The 19525-nt window shown below is 38.8% G+C and overlaps 1 protein-coding gene across 3 annotated transcripts in view; it reads right to left on the bottom strand.

The window, feature by feature from the left end:
- The window catches only part of KIF4A (kinesin family member 4A), a 130912-nt gene that overhangs the window by 84877 nt on the left and 26510 nt on the right, over positions 1-19525 (bottom strand). For all 3 annotated transcript variants that reach the window (XM_003943074.4, XM_074392277.1, XM_074392278.1), the window contains one exon: positions 202-318. In XM_003943074.4, the coding sequence (XP_003943123.1) occupies positions 202-318 (117 nt within the window). The remainder of the gene's footprint in view (positions 1-201; positions 319-19525) is intronic.

Here is a 19525-nt window from a genome sequence, read left to right as displayed (position 1 = left end):
CTTGGCTCTCAAGGTCATATATGAAGACATTTTTCCATTATCTTAGAAGCCTGTTTGCCAACAGCACTCTCTTGTATTTATCAATTAGACAACCGTGTATGTGATTGCCCAAATAGCTGGCTTTTTACCCATTTCATCGTTGCTTTCTCAGCACTATCATTATGAGTTACTCTCTTATTTTTAGAGGCACTTTGGGCTTACCTTGAAGCAGTCGAGTCAACTTGGAATCTCTGTAGGGCACAAATCCACCCTTTTTGTCATCTCCAAGAGCACTGATTACATTTCCCAAGCATAGGAGACCTCGGTTAATATTAATACCTAATAGCAGGAAATGAAATTTAAATTGCTTGGTAATGCATTCAACATATACCTACATTTCTTCTGAGAAAGAGAAAAGAAATAAAGACCCCATTAAAAAATTGAGTGATCAATCTTGAGAAAACTTTGAGAGAGAGAGATATATATATTTAAAATTTTTTATTTTTCTATAGGTTATTGGGGTACAGGTGGTGTTTGGTTACCTGAGTAAGTTCTTTAGTGGTAATTTGTGAGATTTTGCTGCAACCATCACCCAAGAAGTATACACTGCACCCTTGTAGTCTTTTATCCCTCACCCCCTCCCACCCTTTTCCCCAAGTCCCCAAAGTCCATTGTATCATTCTTATGCCTTTGCGTCCTCATAGCAGAGAAAACTTCTTAATCCTGTTCACTTTTTGGAGTGCCTCTTTCAGTAAAGGACAAGGTCCAAATGTTGGATATGTACGATTGAGTCCACTGGCACTTCTTGCCCTTTCCCATGGAAACAAAGCAGATAGATAAATAACTATCACCATGACAACCATCTGCATAGTTATTTACTTTTTATATCCATTATGATAATCTTTAAATTAATGCTGTGAAATTGGATGAACAGGTTTTTTTTTTTTTGACCATATTGTCATCATTATTTTTACTATCATTCTCATTTTATAAAGAAACAAGCTCGGAGGTTAAATGACCTGCCTAAGGTCAAACAGCTAGTAAGGGGTAAGCCTGAGATTCCATCTCAAGATTTCAGTCAAGTCCTATGTTCTTTTCATTATATCCTACTGGAATACCTTTCCTACTGTAGCTTTAAAAAAGGTAAAGATTATTTTCTACTTTGTTTAATTCTGAGGTTTGCTTCAAACATTCTAATAACCTCTGAAGTCCTGCTAAAGCACCTAACTTCCCATTATTAGGCTTACTGTGGAAAAGCTATATAGTATAATGGTTAAGTGCATAGTTGGTGTCAAACAGACAGGTTACAATCCTGACTCTGTCACTGACTAGTGATATGATCTTAAGTTCCTTTATAAAATGAGGCAAATCTACCTACCTTATTAAGTTGTGATAGTGAATTAAATAAGATACTATCTACGAAGCAAAGTTAAATGATAAATAAATCATGCTATGGTTTGAATGTTTCCATCTCCTCCAAAATTCATGTTGAAACTTTGTCCCCAGTGCAGTAATATCAGGAGGTAGGATCTTTAGGAGATGATTAGGCCATGAAATATCTGCCCTCATGATGGGATTAGTGCCTGATAAGAGGGCTGGAGAGAATTAGCTAGTTGCCTTTGCCCTTTGGCCCCTTCTGCCATGTGTGGACACACTGTTTATCCCTTTATCCCCATCTGTCATGTGAGGCTGCCAGGATGTCTGTCCTAACCAGGCATTGATTCTACTGGCACCATGATCCTGGATTTCTCAGCCTCCAGAACTGTGAGAGATAAATGTATATTGTTTCTAAATTACCCAGTCTAAGGTATTTTGTTATAGCAGCGCAAATGGACTAAGACAAATGGTGTAATTATTGTTAGCTCTACTCTACCTTTTATACAGCCATCCTTTGGACTTCCTTATAACGTGAAACAATTATATTTATGAGATGCCGAACTCCAAATTCCTGACTGTATTCTAGTATCCTTCCATTTCTTTGGATCCTGTTCTTCACCCTTTTTTATTTTTTTGACTACTAATTTACTGATACTTTCTAATACTGTTAGTAGATCAGCCTCTTCTGGGCCTTCAACTACTCTGAACCCTATGGTTGATAATTTCAGTTATGTTTTCCTAGGAGCTCACTGGACATATGATCTACCATTCTCACCATGTCAATTCTCAACCATAGGTTAAACCAACTATGTGTGTGTATGTTTATTTGTAGGCTGCAATACTGAAGAAACAGCATAACCAAATAGGTGAGATCCATTATAAACATGCTACCTAACCTTAGCTGAACCCTGGGTCAATTGACAATCTTTTCTTCCTCATTCCTACTTTACTAACATTCTAATCTAACTAATCTAATTCACCATGGCAGCTATTATGCAGACTCATCATTTTTAAGAATATAAACCTATCTTCACTTTCTACTGGTAGAGGATTTCGCCAAATATTTTATAGACATGAAAGTTATCCAAAAGGGCTCCCCAACCTCCCCTCTCCTCGCCTCACATTCTTTCTTTTGCTATTACTTATTCCTTCATCCTTCCCCTTGTTTCAGAGGAAATAGCTGCCTTGTTTTCAAGGTCCTGCCTTCTGTCTCTATTTCTATTCCCTCCAATTTCTCTGGGACCCTGATCCTTTATCTTCTCTCTCTCTCTTAGATCTTCCATTTATTTTTTCCTTCACTAATCCCTTCTTTACAGCCCATACACATGCTCATATCTCCCTAATCTAAAACAAAAATAATTTTCTCAATTATCCCTTTCTTTTTTCTCTTATTTTACCAATTGGAATGGGTATTGCTTATCCTCTCTAGGATGTGAAGGAAAGCCTGCTGAGATTTATCAAACCTGCCTGCCAATACATGTACTAAATCTTTTGTTAGTTAGTCCATTCCTTTCCTTCCCTTCCCTTTTTAGCCAAACAGAACACTGTGTTATTTTATTGGCCCATATCCCATCTAGATGTAAAGGAGAGACTGCTGAGGTTTTTCAATGCTGCTGAGCAAAACTTCCATCTATAGTTTCACATAGGAATGAAACAAAATTCCAGGTGAACCCCGAGAAGAATCTATGGCAATGATCTAAGCAAGAACCATAGACTTAAGGATAAAGTGGTTGTTTTTTTTCCTCCTTCTTCAAATGAGAGTTGGGGCTCAAGAATAGAAAGGAGCTAAGAGACATGAATGTTTCTCTAGAAATAAATCACCACAAAACAGGATTTGATTTCCTGTTGTTAAGACATTAAAATGATAAATTCTTGACAAAGATGGAATATATATCCCAAAGATGGGAAGTAACATATTTGCAGAGACTTGAAAGTTCTGATTAAGGACAGCTATGAAGAAAAATGAAGTAGTTCTCTCTGTAAGAATGAGAAAAGATCAAGTAAAGAGAGTAAAAAATACTACTCAATACCTTTGGGTGTTTGTTCACTATGGCAACAAATAAATAATAAAGGAGAGATTTTAACTTTAAAAGAGAAATGTAACTTCACAGCTATCATGGAGGCACATTACAATGGGTTTTACAGCTGGAACAGAAAAATGTATTTGTAAGAAAAAAGAAAAATGAGGTAGGATAGAAATGAAGTAGATCTATATCCAGTGGTTCTCAAGTGAGGGCAATTGTGCTTCATAAGGGACATCTGGCAGTATCTGGAGACATTCTGGTTGTCACAACTTAGGAGCTGGTGTGTGTTCTACTGGCATCTAGTGAATAGAGGCCAAAGATGCCGTTAAACATCCTCAATGCACAGGACGGCCTCCTTTCCTGTAAACAATTATTTAATCCAAAATATTAATGGTGACACAGCTGGGAAACCCTGCTCTACATGTGAAGAAAATATATATGGGCCTAAAGCAGGTAGCATGACTGAGTAAATTAGGGTGAAAGACAGAAGTATGGTATGATAGATGGTCTGCCTGGTCAAAGAGAAAGGGAATGATCTGTTACTGAAATGGATCACAAACTTAGACAGAGGCAACCAGTGATAGGCAATAGAGTAGGAAAGGCACTTGATTAGGAGTGAGAGAATCTTAGTTCAAATTCTGCCTCTACCACTTACCAGTGTGTATAATATTGAACTAGCCACTGAAACTTTCCTTTATCCATAAAACAAGACAGTACTGATCTTACCTAATGGGACTGGGATAAAAGTCAAATGCAATTCATAAAGGGCTATCTATATGTAAGCCATTATTAACAGAGTAGAAAAACTTGGATAATCTGGATACTTACTAAGTCACATGAGGCTGAAAGCAGAGTACTTGATAAATCCCTTATCTACTCTGATGACTGTTTATTTACCCAAAAGATACTACAAGTGAAGAATAAAATGGCTGTTTTGGCCTTCAAGTTGACACACAAGGAAGAATTGATCATAGAAGTAAAATGATGGGAATATGATGGAAGGGTACCAAAGAACACAGTCAGATATCAGTGTCCTAGGCTTTAAGAAAATAATTTCTAAAAATCAGGAAAAAAGATACTTAGGATTCCAGGAACAGAATGTCTAAAGGGGAAAATAACAAAAAAAAGAAGGCTTTCAAAAAATAAAATGATGGCTGGGCACGGTGGCTCACGCCTGTAATCCCAGCACTTTGGGAGGCCGAGGCGGGCGGATCATGAGGTCCAGAGATCAAGACCATCCTGGCCATCATGGTGAAACCCCGTCTCTACTAAATAAATACAAAAGTTAGCTGCGCATGATTGCGCATGCCTATAGTCCCAGCTACTCGGGAGGCTGAGGCAGGAGAATTGCTTGAACCTAGGAGGCGGAGGTTGTGATGTCTTAGGAGGTTTCCCTCCTAAGACATCACTAAAAGGAATAAAAAATGTACTAACCTACCAGATCACAGAGCACAGGGAGGGTAAATTTAGTAGGTACAAAGTTTCAACATATTTTTAGAGCACAGATTGAGAAGCAATAACTGACTTAGCAAGATGAAATAAGCCTTAACTTAAAGTGTCTGCAGAGGGACAATAATGATAATGACAATGATAAAAATAGCTAAGTTTATACAGTGTTTATAGCACTGTTCTAGGTACCTGATACATATTAACTAATTCAATTTTCACAAGTCCTATAAAGTAGACATTATAATTATCCCTGTTTTGACAGATATGAAAGTTGAGGCACAAAGAAGTTAGGTGACTTGCCCAAGGCCACACAGTTGATAAGTGGCAGTCGGAATGCAAACGTAGGCAGTATGAGTCCAAAGTCCATGGAGTCTTAATCTCTGTGCTCTAGGAAAGGAAACTAATTTGCTCACTTGGCACCAGGTTCTGCAGAAACAGGAGAGCCTTGGGGTTAAAAAGACTGGGGTGGTAGAAAATCTATATAGTATACAGAACTCCTGGACTCTCAAGTCTCCTCTCCAGAACCATGCAATTACCGTGTCCTTCATTCTCAATCATTCGCTGTCTACCTTATGGGATATGCTTTCTATATTTGCCCATTAAATGTTGATATTCTCTGGAACTGTCTTAAGCTCTGTTCTTATCATATACACTCTCTTTGTGGGATCTCAGCCATGCCTAGAGTTCCAATAAATACCTATATGCTAACAACTCCCTAAATACATATGTTCAAACTAGAACTCTTTCTTGATGTCCAAATCCGTATTATGACTACCTACTAAATCCCTCTAGTGGACTGTGCCCATGTGGCATTGCACAAAAACACTGAACAAAACAGAATTTATTTTTCCGTGCAAACCTATTCCACTTCCAGCACTGTTTGTTTCAATTGTCTAACCATCTAACCTGTCACCTAACCAACAGCAAAGCTGAGTCATGTTGGATAATTCCTCTTTATTCACCCCACACATCCAAATTCTTTATTCATCGTGCTACATAGTAGAGACACAAAGATGAATAAGTCAAAATCCCTACTCTCAATGAGTTCATAGTCTAAAGGGAGAGAGAGATACAAACAAATAAATAATTGCAAATACAATGTTAGAGGAAGAGATATGCGGGGTTAAAATGGGTTCTCTTAAGAGAGAGTGGTAAACTTTACCTGGGAAGGTAAAAGGCAGCTTCAGAGAAGAATTCAAGTTAGAGCTGAAATGTGAAGGATGACTAGGACAATAACAATGAAGGAGGGAAGAGTAGGAAAGAAGAGTGTAAACAGCATTCTAGGCAGAGGAAGTGGCATATGCCAAGGCACATGTTTGTGAGAGAACACTATACATTTAGGAACTATAAGTAGTTCACTATGAGTACAATGCAAGTTATGAGATGGAGAGAGATAAACAATGAGGCCAGGGAACAGCTAGGAACAGATCATAAAGGGCCTTATATGTCATGGCCAAGTATTTGTATTTATCCGATAGGACTGTGTTTTTCAAATTGTACTCAGAACCTTGGGGATAATTTAGGGAGCCACAGAGACACCTGAGTTTCTACAAATACAATTTGGAGTTTGTTTTACGTATTATTTTTTATTGTGGTAAAATATACATAACATAAAATTTACCATTTTAACCATTTTTATTTATTCATTAACTTTTATTTTCAGTTCAGGAGTACATTTGCATGTTTGTTTACACAGGTAAATTGCATGTTACAGGGGCTTGGTATATAGATTATTTTGTCACTCAGGTTATAAGCATAGTACCCAACAGGTAGTTTTTTGATCCTCCCCGTCTCATGCGTCACCCTCAAATAGGACATGGTATTTGCTGTTCCCCTCCTTGTGTCCATGTGTTCTTAACGTTCTCACTTATAAGTGAGAACATGCATAATTGGTTTTCTGTTCCTGTGTTAGTTTGCTTAGGATAATTGCCTTCAACTCCATCCATGTTGCTGCGAAGGACATGATCTTGTTTTATTTTACAGCTGCATAGTCTTCCATGGTGTATACATACCACATTCTCTTTATCTGGTCTATTGTTGATGGGTATTTAGGTTGATTCCATGTCTTTGTTACTGTGAGTAGTGCTTCAATGAACATACATGTGCATGTGTCTTCATGGTAGAATTATTTATTTTCCTTTGGATATTGTATTAGTCCATTTCATATTGCTATAAAGTCATACTCAAGCCTGGGTAAGTTATAAAGGAAAGAGTTTTAAATGACTCACAGTGCTGCATGGCTGTGAAAGCCTCACGAAACTTAAAATCATCGCAGAAGGGGAAGTAGGCGCCTTCTTCATAAAGGGGCAGGAGAGAGAGGGCAAGTGCAAGCACAGGAAAAACTGCCACTTTTAAAACCATCGGATCTCATGAGACTCACTATCAAGAGAACAGCATGGGGGAAACTGCCCCCATAATCCAATCACCTCTCACCAGGTTCCTCCCTTGACACATAGGGACTACCATTTGAGATGATTTGGGTGGGAACACAGAGCCAAACCATATCATTCTGCCCCTGACAACTCCCAAATCTCATGTCTTTTCACATTTTAAAACCAATCATGCCTTCCCAACAGCTCCCCAAAGTCTTAACTCATTTCAGCATTAATTCAAAAGCCCACAGTCTAAAATATCCTCTGAGACAAGTTCCCTCTGCCCATGAACCTGTAAAATCAAAACCAGGTTAGTTACTTCCTATGTACAATGGGATACAGGCATTGGGTAAATGCTCCAGTTCCAAATGAGAGAAATTGGCCAAAACAAAGGGGCCAGAGGGCCCATGCAAGTCTAAAATCTACCAGGCAGTCATTAAATCTTAAAACTCCGAAATGATCTCCTTTGACTTCATGTCTCACATCCAGGTCATGCTGATGCAAGACGTGGGTTCCCATGGCCTTGGGCAGCTCTGCCCCTGGGGCTTTGCAGAGTACAGCCCCTCTCCCAGCTGCTGTCATGGGCTGGGGTTGAATGTCTGTGACTTTTCCAGGTGCATAGTGCAAGCTGTCGGTGGATCTGCCATTCTGGGGTCTGGAAGATGGTGGCCCTCTTCTCATAGCTCCATGAGGAGTGCCCCAGTAGAGACTCTGTGTGGGAGCTCCAATCCCACATTTCCTTTTTGTACTGCCAGAGGAGAGATTCTCCATGAGGGCCCTGTCCTTTCAGCAAACTTCTGTCTGGACATCCAGGTGTTTCCATACATCCTCTGAAATCTTGGTGGAGGTTCCCAAACTCAGTTATTGATTTCTGTGCACCTGTAGGCCCAACACTATGTGGAAGCTGTCATGGTTTGGGGCTTGCACCCTCTGGACCCCTTTTAGGCACAGCTAGAGCTGGGGCAACTGGGATGCAGGGCAGCAAGTCCTAAGGCTGCAGGGGAGGGGAGGGGAGGGTTGGGCCCAGCCCAGGAAACCATTTTTTCCTCCTAGGCCTCCAGGCCTGTGATGGAGGTGCTGCCATGAAGGTCTCTAACATGCCCTGGAGACATTTTCCCCATTGTCTTGGTGATTAACGTTCTGCTCCTCCTTACTTATGCAAATTTATGCAGCCAGCTTGAATTTCTCCCCAGAAAAAAGGGTTTTTCTTTTCTGTCACATGGTCAGGCTACAAATTTTCCAAGCTCTTGAATGCTTTGCTGCTTAGAAATTTCTTCCACCAGTATCCTAAAACATCTCTCTCAAGTTCAAAGTTCCACAGATCTCTGAGGCAGGGGCAAAATGCCACAAGTCTCTTTGCTAAAGCATAGCAAGAGTCACCTTTATTCCAGTTCCCAACAAACTCCTCATTTCCATCTGAGACCACCTCAGCCTGGACTTCATTGCTCATGTCACTATCAGCATTTTGGTCAAAACTATTCAACAATGCTCTAGGAAGTTCCAAACCTTCCCACATCTTCCTGTCTTCTTCTGAGTCCTCCAAACTGTTCCAACCTCTGCTTCTTACCTAGTTCCAAAGTTGCTTCCACATTTTCAAGTATGTTTATAGCACGGCCCCACTCTCTGTGGGGCAATTTACTATATTAGTCCATTTTCACACTGCTATGAAGACATACCTGAGATTGGGTAATTTATAAAGAAATTACTGGGTAATTTATGAATTTCAAAAGATAAGAGGTTTAATTTACTCACAGTTCTGCATAGCTGAGGAAGCCTTAGGCAACTTATGATAATGGCAAAAGGGGAAGCAGGCACCTTCTTCACAAGGCAGCAGGAGAGAGGTGAAGTGTGAGCACAGGAAAAACTGCCACTCTTAAAACCATCAGATTTCCTGATACTCACTCACTATCAAGAGAACAGCATGGGGGAAACTGCTCCCTCATAATCCAATCACTTTCCACCAGGTTCCTCCCTTGACATATGGAGATTACTGAGATTTGGGTGAGGACACAGAGTATTTAATAATGGTATTGCTGAGTTGAATGGCAATTCTGTTTTAAGTTCTTTGAGAAATCACCACACTGCTTTCCACAATGGCTGAACTAATTTACATTCCCACCAGCAGTAGATAAGTATTCCCTTTTCTCCACAACCTCGCCATCATCTGTTATTTTTTGACTTTTTAAAAAGAGCCATTCTGACTGGTGTGAGATAGTATTTCACTGTGGTTTTGATCTGCATTTCTCTAATGATTAGTGAGGCTGAACACTTTTTGATATGCTTGTTGGTCACGTGTGTGTCTTCTTTTGAAAAGTGACTGTTACAACCCATAGAGTGGGAGAAAATATTCACAAATTACGCACCTGACAAAGAACTAATATCCAGATCTACAAGGAATGCAAATCAGGAAGAAAAAAAAACAAATAATCCCACCTAATAAGAGGGCAAAGGGCATGAACACTTTTTAGAAGAAGATATACAAACAGCCAATAGACATATGAAAAACTGCTCCACATTGCTAATCATTAGGGAAATGAAAATTAAAACAATGAAATACCACCTTACTCCTGTAAGAATGGCCACATAATTAAAAAGTCAAAAAACAATATATGTTGTCGTGGACGTGGTAGAAAGGGAACACTTTTATACTTCTGGTGGGGATTTAAATTAGTACAACCACTATGGAAAACAGTATGGAGATTCCTTAAAGAACTAAAAGTAGAACTACCATTCAATCCAGCAATCCCACTACTGAGAATCTACCTAAAGGAAAAGAAGTTATTATATGAAAAAGACACGCAAATGCACTGTTTATAGCAGTACAATTAGCAATTGCAAAAATATGGAACCAACCCAAGTGCCCAGCGATCAACCAGTGGATAAAGAAAATGTGGTATATATACATATTAACTACTACTCTACCAGAAAAGGAACAAAATAATGTCTTTTGCAGCAACTTGGATGGAACTGGAGGCTGTTATTACAAATGAAGTAACTCAGGAATGGAAAACCAACTATTGCATGTTCTCACTTATAAGTGGGAGCTAAGCTACGAGGACACAGAGGCATAAGAATAACATAATGGACTTTAGGGACTCTGGGTGGGGAAGGTTTGATGGAGGTAAGGGATAAAAGACTACATATTGGGTACAGTGTACACTATTCAGGTGACGGGTACATTACAATCTCATAAATCACCACTAAAGAACTTCACCACTTATCTATGTAACCAAAAACCACTTCTACCCCAAAACTGTTGAAATAAAAAAATAAAGAAAAATAATGGCCAGGCATGGTGGCTGACATCTGTAATCCCAACACTTTGGGAGGCTGAAGCAGGTGGATTGCTTGAGCCCAGGAGTTCAAGACCAGCGTGGGCAACGTGGTGAAATCCTACCTCTACCTAAAATACAAAAATTATCTGGGCATGGTGATGTGCACCTGTAGTCCCAGCTACTTAGGAGGCTGAGGTAGGAGAATCATTTGAGCCTGGGAGGTCAAGGCTGCAGTGAGCCAACATTGTGCCACTGCTCTCCAGCCTGGGTGACAGAGTGAGACTATGTCTTAAGAAAACAAGAAAGAAATTGTGATCATAACAATAGTTATAATATTCTTATAGCTTTAATATTGACAATGTTATACATTTGAACTTATAAATTTACATGAATTTAAAATGTTTTTTAATCTATTTCAAATGTTAGAATTTGTTGTAAGATATTATTTAAAAAATAGCTCATCTGCTTTAAAAACAAGGAAGATTAAAATCTGTTGTAGACAATGGGAAACAAATGAAAGGTTTTAAAGAGAATGTAAACATGATGAACTTTGGATTTTATAAGTATTACTTTGTCCAGGAGTTCACAATCAGCCTGGGCAACACTGCAAAACCCTGTCTCTACAAAAACTACAAAAATTTGCTGGGCACAGTGGCATACACTTGTAGTCCCAGTTACTCGGGAGGCTGAGGTGCAAGGATGGCTTCAGCCCAGGTGGTTGAGGCTGCAGTGAGCCATGATCATAGCATTGCACTCCAGCCTAGGCAACAGAGTGAGACCCTGTCTCAAAAGAAAAATAAATGTAAGTATTACTTTGATAGTCATTTGCAAGGTGAACTTGGGAATAAAAAACTGGTGTTTAAAAAACCCTTTACCATTCGTTTTTTTTGTTCAAATGATTTTAGTTACTAGAATGCACAATTTTTAAAATATGCAAATAAAAAGTTAAAAAACTTGAAAAAAGGAAAGAAATCATTTAGAAGGTAATTTTAATAGTTCAGATGACAGATCTCTGAGACCTGTGGCACTGGAAAAGGGATAAAGGATATAGAAGTCAGAAGTATTTAAGACAGAAACATGACATGACTAAGCTAACTTCTGGATCTGAAAGGTGAGAAAAGAGAATGAGTAAAGACACATACTAATATTCCAGGAATAAAGTACACATTTATTCTTCTAGCCAGACAACAGTTATAGAATACCTACTGTGTGTAAGGCACAGTGCTGGGCACAGTTAGCAGGAAAATAAGAAATGGTTTCTGCTTTCAAGGAACTCAAAGTCTAATGGGGGAAACAGATAATTAAATAATTACATGAAAAGAAAGAACACTATGAGAAAGAGGTAACTGTCTGTATCTTGATGAGGCTTTGGGTTACAGGCTTTTGGGTAAATGCATTTGTCAAAACCCAGCTAATATACACTTAAAATTTGTGCTTTCCATTGTATATCTTATATTGAGAATATATATATTGGCCGGCTGTGGTAGTTCATGCCTGTAATCCCAGCACTCTGGAAGGCCAAGGCAGGCAGATCGCCTGAGGTCAGGAGTTTGACACCAGCCTGGCCAACATGGTGAGAGCCCGTCTCTACTAAAAACACAAAAATTAGCTGGGTATGGTGGTACATGCCTAAAGTCCCAGCTACTTGGGAGGCTGAGGCAGAAGAATTGTCTGAATCCCATAGCTGGAGGTTGCAGTGAGCCAAGATCATGCCACTGCACTCCAGCCTGGGCAACAGAGCAAGACAGCATCTCAATAAATAAATAAATAAATAAATAAATAAATATTAAATGCCAGTTAACGATATGCAAACTGAAGTAGTTAGGAAGAAGTATATTAACATGTGCAATTTACTTTAAAATGTGTTTTTAAAATGAATACAGATTGATGAATGGATAGATGGACAGATATGTGATAAAGCAAATATAGTAAAATGTTAATTTTACTATAGGTATAAGGGTATTGCAAAATCTTTCAACTTTGAAGTATCTTTGAAAATCTTCATGTATAAATGTTAGAAAAAAACCCACAATGTGAGCATGAATTTATGGAAAGATCTTGACCCAGAGTAGAGGTTTCATAGGCGGGTAACATCTGAATTGTGAATTGAAATGTTAGTAGGAGCTACCAGGCAGAACAAAAAGGAGAAAGAACCCAGGCATTCAGTGAAGTCCTATGGCATGTCAGGTGCTATGCCAGGGCCTAGGGATTCAAAGATAAATATGACCCAGTTCTTGCCTTTGATTGGCTTGCTGTCTACGGGGGGGAGTCGGACAGGTAAAGAGATGACTGTAATACAGGGTTGGGGCAGTATTAGTGTAGAAAAGAGGTAAGCACTAGATAAGGGGTATCTAATCTGCACTGGGGGAACTGAGGTGGTCAAACAAAGTTTCTTCAACGGGATGAAATTGAGACTGAGCACAAAATTGAATGAGCCACATGAATATAGAGGGAAGGCACTTCCTCAGAGGGAACAGAACGTACAAAGACACTTAGATGACAGAGTACGAGGCGCACTTAGTATGGCTAAACAGATTGTAAGGAAAGAGTGGGGAGAGGAAAAGCTAGCCAGGGAGGGAAGGCTAGAGCATGAAGGCCATAATGAAGCAGGATGGTGCAAACTGAGGAGCCCTAGAAGAGCTCTTAGCAGAGAGATACAGTTTAGGAAGAATACCCTGGCTGCTGTTTGGTTGATGGCTTGAAAAGGTATCTGACTGAAGACAGGAAAACCAGTTTTACACACAGGAGTATTGGCACAGAGATCTGAAACAACAGAACTGTTTGGAAAAACAATGAGTAGACTGCTATGGCTGGAATCTTGTAGTTTGTGGGAAAATGGTGGGAAATTAAACTAGAAATACAGAGGTATCAGAAAACGACAATGTAGTCCTATGGTACTAGAGAAATTTCAGAGGAGAAAAAATACATTAGAAGATAACATGGTTTAAAAAGGCAATGTCAAAAACCCCAAGACTTAAGTTGGGCCTTGAACGGTGGCTAAGTTGTAGATAGTTTGAATGCGTGTTTGTAGAACACTACATTCTGGGCAAGAAGAGGAGACGGCTGTGATGAAAGTGTGCAGAAACCAGAATTAGCTGAGCATGTTGTGGGGACCAGATAGCTGGCATGGAGAGTGGGTAGGGAAGCTGTGAAAGATAGTCGAGGAGGTAGACTTGGGACCAGGGTATGAAGGGTCTGGAAGACTTGGCTATGTTTTTTAGACTTCATCTTGTAAGTAGCTACTTCAAAGTTCTATTCAGGTGAGGTGCCATGTACAAAATGGCATTTTTAAAGTTACATATGTAATTTATGTATGTATTTTTATTGATATACAATATTTGTACATATTTAGGGATACATATCATATTTTGTTACATGAATAGAAAGTATAATGATCAAGTCAGGGTATTTAGGGTATCTATCGCCTTGAGCACTTATCATTTCTATATGTTGGGAACATTTCAATTCCTCCCTTCTAGTTATTTTGAAATGTACAATACAATGCTATTCACTCATCACCCTACTCTGCTATCAAACATTAAAACTTATCCCATCTAACTGTATGTTTATATCCATTAAGCAACCTCTCTCTTCTTCACCTCTGTTTCTACCCCCACACCCTTGTTGGCCTCTGGTAACTATCATTCTACTCTCTACCTCCATGATACCCACGTTTTTAGCTCCCACGTATGAATGAGAATATGCAATATTTGTCTTTTTGTGCCTGGCTTATTTCACTTAACATAATGACCTCCAGTTCCATCTATGTTGCTACAAATGACAGGATTTCTTTCTTTTTTATGGCCAAATAGTATTCCACTGTGTATATATGCTACATTTTCTTTATCCATTCATCTGTTGATGGACACTTAGGTTGATTCCAAATTTTTGCTATTGTGAATAATGCTGCAATAAACATGAGGGTGCATGTATCCCCTTGATCAAAAGGTATTTTAAGATTAGCCTAGCTATGGTATTTAGAATCTAATGCTTTCTAGGAGTCAAAAAGTTAGGTTATTGTTGAGATGTGCAGGGTGAGGGCATGGACCCCGTAGAGGTGGCAGGAACAGACTGGAAGTGAGTGCATCTCTACCATGATGCTAAGGAAGAACTAACAGCAGGTAATGAGTACTCATTCCTAAATGGGAAAATCATGCTGGGTGCAATTAGACTAATGGATCAGTAAGAAGAAAAAGCAAAAGAGACTGAAAAGTAATAATTTGAGCTGGGAAAAGAACTAGAATAGTGAGGATTTACAAGCCAAGTTAAGAGTTTCAAAAGAGAATTTTCAAGTGTTAATGCCACAGAAAGGTTGGGTAAGATGGGCATTGAAAAACCTCATTAGTTCTGGTAATTAAGATATCCCTGGATATCTCTTACATAGTGGTTTTGGCAAGGTAGATAAAGACAGACTACTGAGAGAGTGAATGAGGTTGCAAGATACAAAATCAATATTAAATAAATTTTATTTTCCACACACCAAAAACAAAGTTACAAAATATAATTTTTAAAGATTCTATTTATGCTGGTCACATGGGTTTGTCCGGTTAGTGAAAATGCAGCAAGCTACACACTTATGGTAGGTGTACTTTTCTATTTGTACATTATACTTCAATAAAAAGTTTTAAAAATATCACTTGCAATACTGTCAAAATATAAATTACCTAAGAATAGAACAAAAGATGTATAAGATTTCTACAGGGAAAAACACTCAGATTTAATTTTGATTTAATAGAATACTCAGAAACAGACTAAGGTATATTTAGGTACTTAATATATGAAAGACATGGCACTTCTTATCAGTAGGGAAAGAATGGACTTTTTAATAAACGGTGCTAGGACAAATGGGTATTTATATAGAAAAACAAAACTGGACCCTGCATCATACCATGTATAAAAAAACAGTTCTAGGTGGATTAAAGACTTAACTGTGAAAGGCAAAACTGTAAAGGCTTTATTAGATAACATAGAAAAACATCTTTAAGATCTTGGCATACTAAAGGATTTCTTAAGACACAAAATTATCATCAATGGAAAGAAAGTGAAAAGACAAGCCAGAGAGGAGGGAGAAGATGTGTGCAAAACATAAAGGGTGGGGAGATTAAGCGATAAATATAACTGACCAATGACTAGAATCTATAGTTTATTCAGAATTACTTTTAGGCCAGGTGTGGTGGCTCACACCGATAATCCCAGCACTTTGGGAGGCGGGCGAATCACGAGGTCAGGCGTTCAAGACCGTCTGGCCAACATGGTGAAACCCCATCTCTACTAAAAATACAAAAACTAGCCGGGTGTGGTGGCAAGTGCCTGTAATCCCAGCTACTAGGGAGGCTGAGGCAGGAGAATTGCTTGAACCTAGGAGGCAGAGGTTGCAGTGAGCTAAGATCGCATCACTGCACTCCAGCCTCGGTGACAAAGTGAGATTCTTTTTCAAAAAAAGAAAACTACTTTTAATGAGTAAGAAAAAGACATTTAATAGAAAATTGAGCAAGACTTGAACAGGCATTTTACTGAAAATACACATGGTGATTAAACATATGAAAAGGTGATCAACCCCATTAGTAACTGAGGAAATGAAAATTAAAACCATAATAAAGTATCATTCCACATCTACTATATTGGCAAAAATTAAAAATTCGCACAAGGCCGGGTGCGGTGCTCAAGCCTGTAATCCCAGCACTTTGGGAGTCCGAGGCGGGTGGATCACGAGGTCAAGAGATCGAGACCATCCTGGTCAACATGGTGAAACCCCATCTCTACTAAAAAATACAAAAAATTAGCTGGGCATGGTGGCGTGTGCCTGTAACCCCAGCTACTCAGGAGGCTGAGGCGGGAGAATTGCCTGAACCCAGGAGGTGAAGGTTGCGGTGAGCTGAGATTGCGCCACTGCACTCCAGCCTGGGTAACAAGAGTGAAACTCGTATCTCAAAAAAAAAAAAAGTCGCACAAAACAGTGGATATAGAGCAATTAGGATTCTTATGCATTGTAACAAACTTTGAAAGACAATTTGGTATATATGTACCCTATAACCCAGTGATTCTACTTCTAGGTACATATCCTAGAAAATTCTTATAAATATGCATCGAGATACATAAACAAGAAGGTTCATATGGGTATTGTTGACAAAACTGGAAAGAAATGGAATATCCATCAACAACAGAAAGAATAAATAGTGGTACAGTCAAATGATAGATTACTATACAAAAATGAAAAGAAATGAACTATAGCTGTAACATATTAGATAAATCTCTCAAATATCATTTTAAAAGGAGGAATGAAGACACAACAGATTATATATAGTATAATTTCACTTACATAAAGCTTAAAAATAGACAAAACTATTATTATGCTATTTAGGGATATATACACAGGTGATATTGCTCTCAAGAAAGCAAGTGGATGCTGGGCATGGTTGCTCATGCCTGTAATCCCAGCACTTTGGGAGGTTGAGGTGGGCAGATCACCTGAGGTCAGGAGTTCAGGACCAGCCTGGTCAACATGGTGAAACCCCGTCTCTACTAAAAATACAAAAATTAGCTCGGCATGGTGGCACACACCTGTAATTCCAGCTATTTGGGAGGCTGAGGCAGGAGAATTGCTTGAACCCAGGAGACAGATGTTGTGGTGAGCCAACATCACACCACTGCACTCCAGCCTGAGTGATGAAGCGAGATTCCATTTCGAAAAAAAAAAGAAAGAAAGGGGGCCAGGTGTGGTAGCTCACACTTGTAATTCCAGCACTTTGGGAGGCTGAGGCAGGAAGAACTGGTGGAGCCACCAGCCTGGGCAATATAGGGAGATCCCGTCTCTAGAAAAAATTAAAAATTAGCTGGGCATGGTGACATGTGCCTGTGGTCCTAGCTATTCAGGAGGATTGCTTGAGCCCAGGAGGTTGAGGCTGCAGTGAGCTATGATTGTGCCACTGCACTCCAGCCTGAGCAACAGAGTGAGACCCTGTCTCAAAAAAAAAAAAAAAAAAAAAAAAGCAAGGGAATTGACATCACAAAAGTCAGAAGAATTGATACCTGGAGAGAGAAGGAAGGGGATCATGATCTCGGAAGGGTATGCGTGGGTGCTAGAAGTGTTTTGTTTTCAACCTGAGTGGTAGTTACACAGATGTTTACTTTATAATCATTTATTAAACTAGATACATGACGTGACTTATGCAATGTTCTACATGTATGCTATGGGCCACCAAAGAGGTGAAACTAAGAGTTAATCACATGTATGGCTAAGCAGTATAAACTTTTTTAAGGAGCTTGAGTCTAAAGAGAAGGAGATAGGATAGCAGTTATAGGAAGATTCAGGATTAAAGGAATTTAGGTCCGTATGTTCACCAAAAATACTGTACAAGAATATTCATAGCATTATTCATAATAAATCCAAACTTGAAATTACCCAAATGCCCATCCAACAGTAGAAAGGATATACACATTGTGGTATATTCATCAGTGGAATACTATCTAGTCATGAAAAATAAACAAACTACAACTACATGCAATACTATAGATAAACCTCACAAGCATAATGTTGAGTTAGGGTTATCAGTTTGGTAAAAGTAAAAAATATAGAACATCCAATGACAGATACAGGTGAGGGGATGGAAGGCAGCAAACCACACTGCCATGTGTGTATCTATGCAACAATCTTGCATGTTCTTCACATGTACCCCAAAACCTAAAATGCAATTAAAAAAAAAAAAAGAACATCCAGTTAAATCTGAATTTCAGATAGATGACAAATCATTTCTAATATAAGTATATTCCATACAAAATGATTTGTCACTTATCTGAAATTCAAATTTAACTAGGCATCCTGTATTTTCTCTGGAGACCTTACACTGAGTGAAAGAAGTCAGACATGAGGGAGTCCATAATACAAAACTAATCTAGGACTAAAAGTCTGGACAGTGGCTACTCTTTGGGGAAGAGTAGAGTGACTAGAGAGAGCACAAATGGCACTTCTGGGATGCTTAGAATATTGTTTCTTCAACTGGATGCTATTTACATGTATGTATTTCATACTGTGAACATTCATTGAACTATATAATGATGACTTCATATCATTATGTATAATATGAAGTGTAATTAATAGGCAGATTACTCAATTGAAGTATAATATACATATAATATTATCCATCTGTAATCTATTTATAATCTATCTGGCAGTTGCCTAAATATGTTTTATATTCAAAATCACAACAAAAAAATAGGGATAAATTTAACAGGAAATGTATAGCACTCACACTGACTGAAGGAAGAGAAATACTTTGAAAAGGTAATTTAATCAGGAATATAAATGGCCTAAAAATATAAAAGTGTGTTCAACTTCATTAATAATTACAGAAATGAAAGTGAGACACCATTTATCACTTATCAAATTGGTAATAATATTTAGTAGAGAAGTTAGGAAAATAAATAATCTCATCATTCCTTCATGGGAGTTTGGTAGCATCTGTTTTTAAAATGTACATGAATTTTGGGAAGATAGTAAGTTGAAGATAATCCAAATCACCTCTATTCCCAAACCTGATTCACTGACTGTTCTTGAGCCAAGTAGGTGCTGAGGCCAGCCGAGAAAGTAGGTTGCAGGATGGGTCTGAGACCTGAGAGTGAAGAATGATGTAGAATTTTTCATCTCTGGAACAGACGAAAGCCCTGGGTGCTATTTACATGTATGAGTTTGGTGTAGCAGAGCCAAAGTGCAAGGATGAAAGCATGGTCCATGGTAAAGGCTTGGCCCATACCACTCTGAACTCCTAGGGGGAAAGTTAATACTGTGTATGTGAGTGTGCCAGGTTTCTCCACCTGAAAATGCTAAGAAAACAATGAGACGGATTGAGTCTTCTCTACCTTGAGACAAAGATAGCACAAGGAAACAAGAGTACAGAGAGGCCTCCTCCTGATGCCTCCTCATGGATCTGACAAGCTGACTGGCAATATGCCGGCTAGCTCATGGGCAGAAATCATTGTGCTTTTCCCACTCACCGGGCTGCTATGACTTCAGATACCCCAGCATTAAACTTGAGCCCCAGAGAGCAGACTA

The sequence above is a fragment of the Saimiri boliviensis genome, chromosome X (genome assembly GCF_048565385.1).
Source record: "Saimiri boliviensis isolate mSaiBol1 chromosome X, mSaiBol1.pri, whole genome shotgun sequence".
In the NCBI taxonomy this organism is placed as follows: domain Eukaryota; kingdom Metazoa; phylum Chordata; class Mammalia; order Primates; family Cebidae; genus Saimiri; species Saimiri boliviensis.
This window is presented reverse-complemented; position numbering and strand designations above follow the sequence as displayed.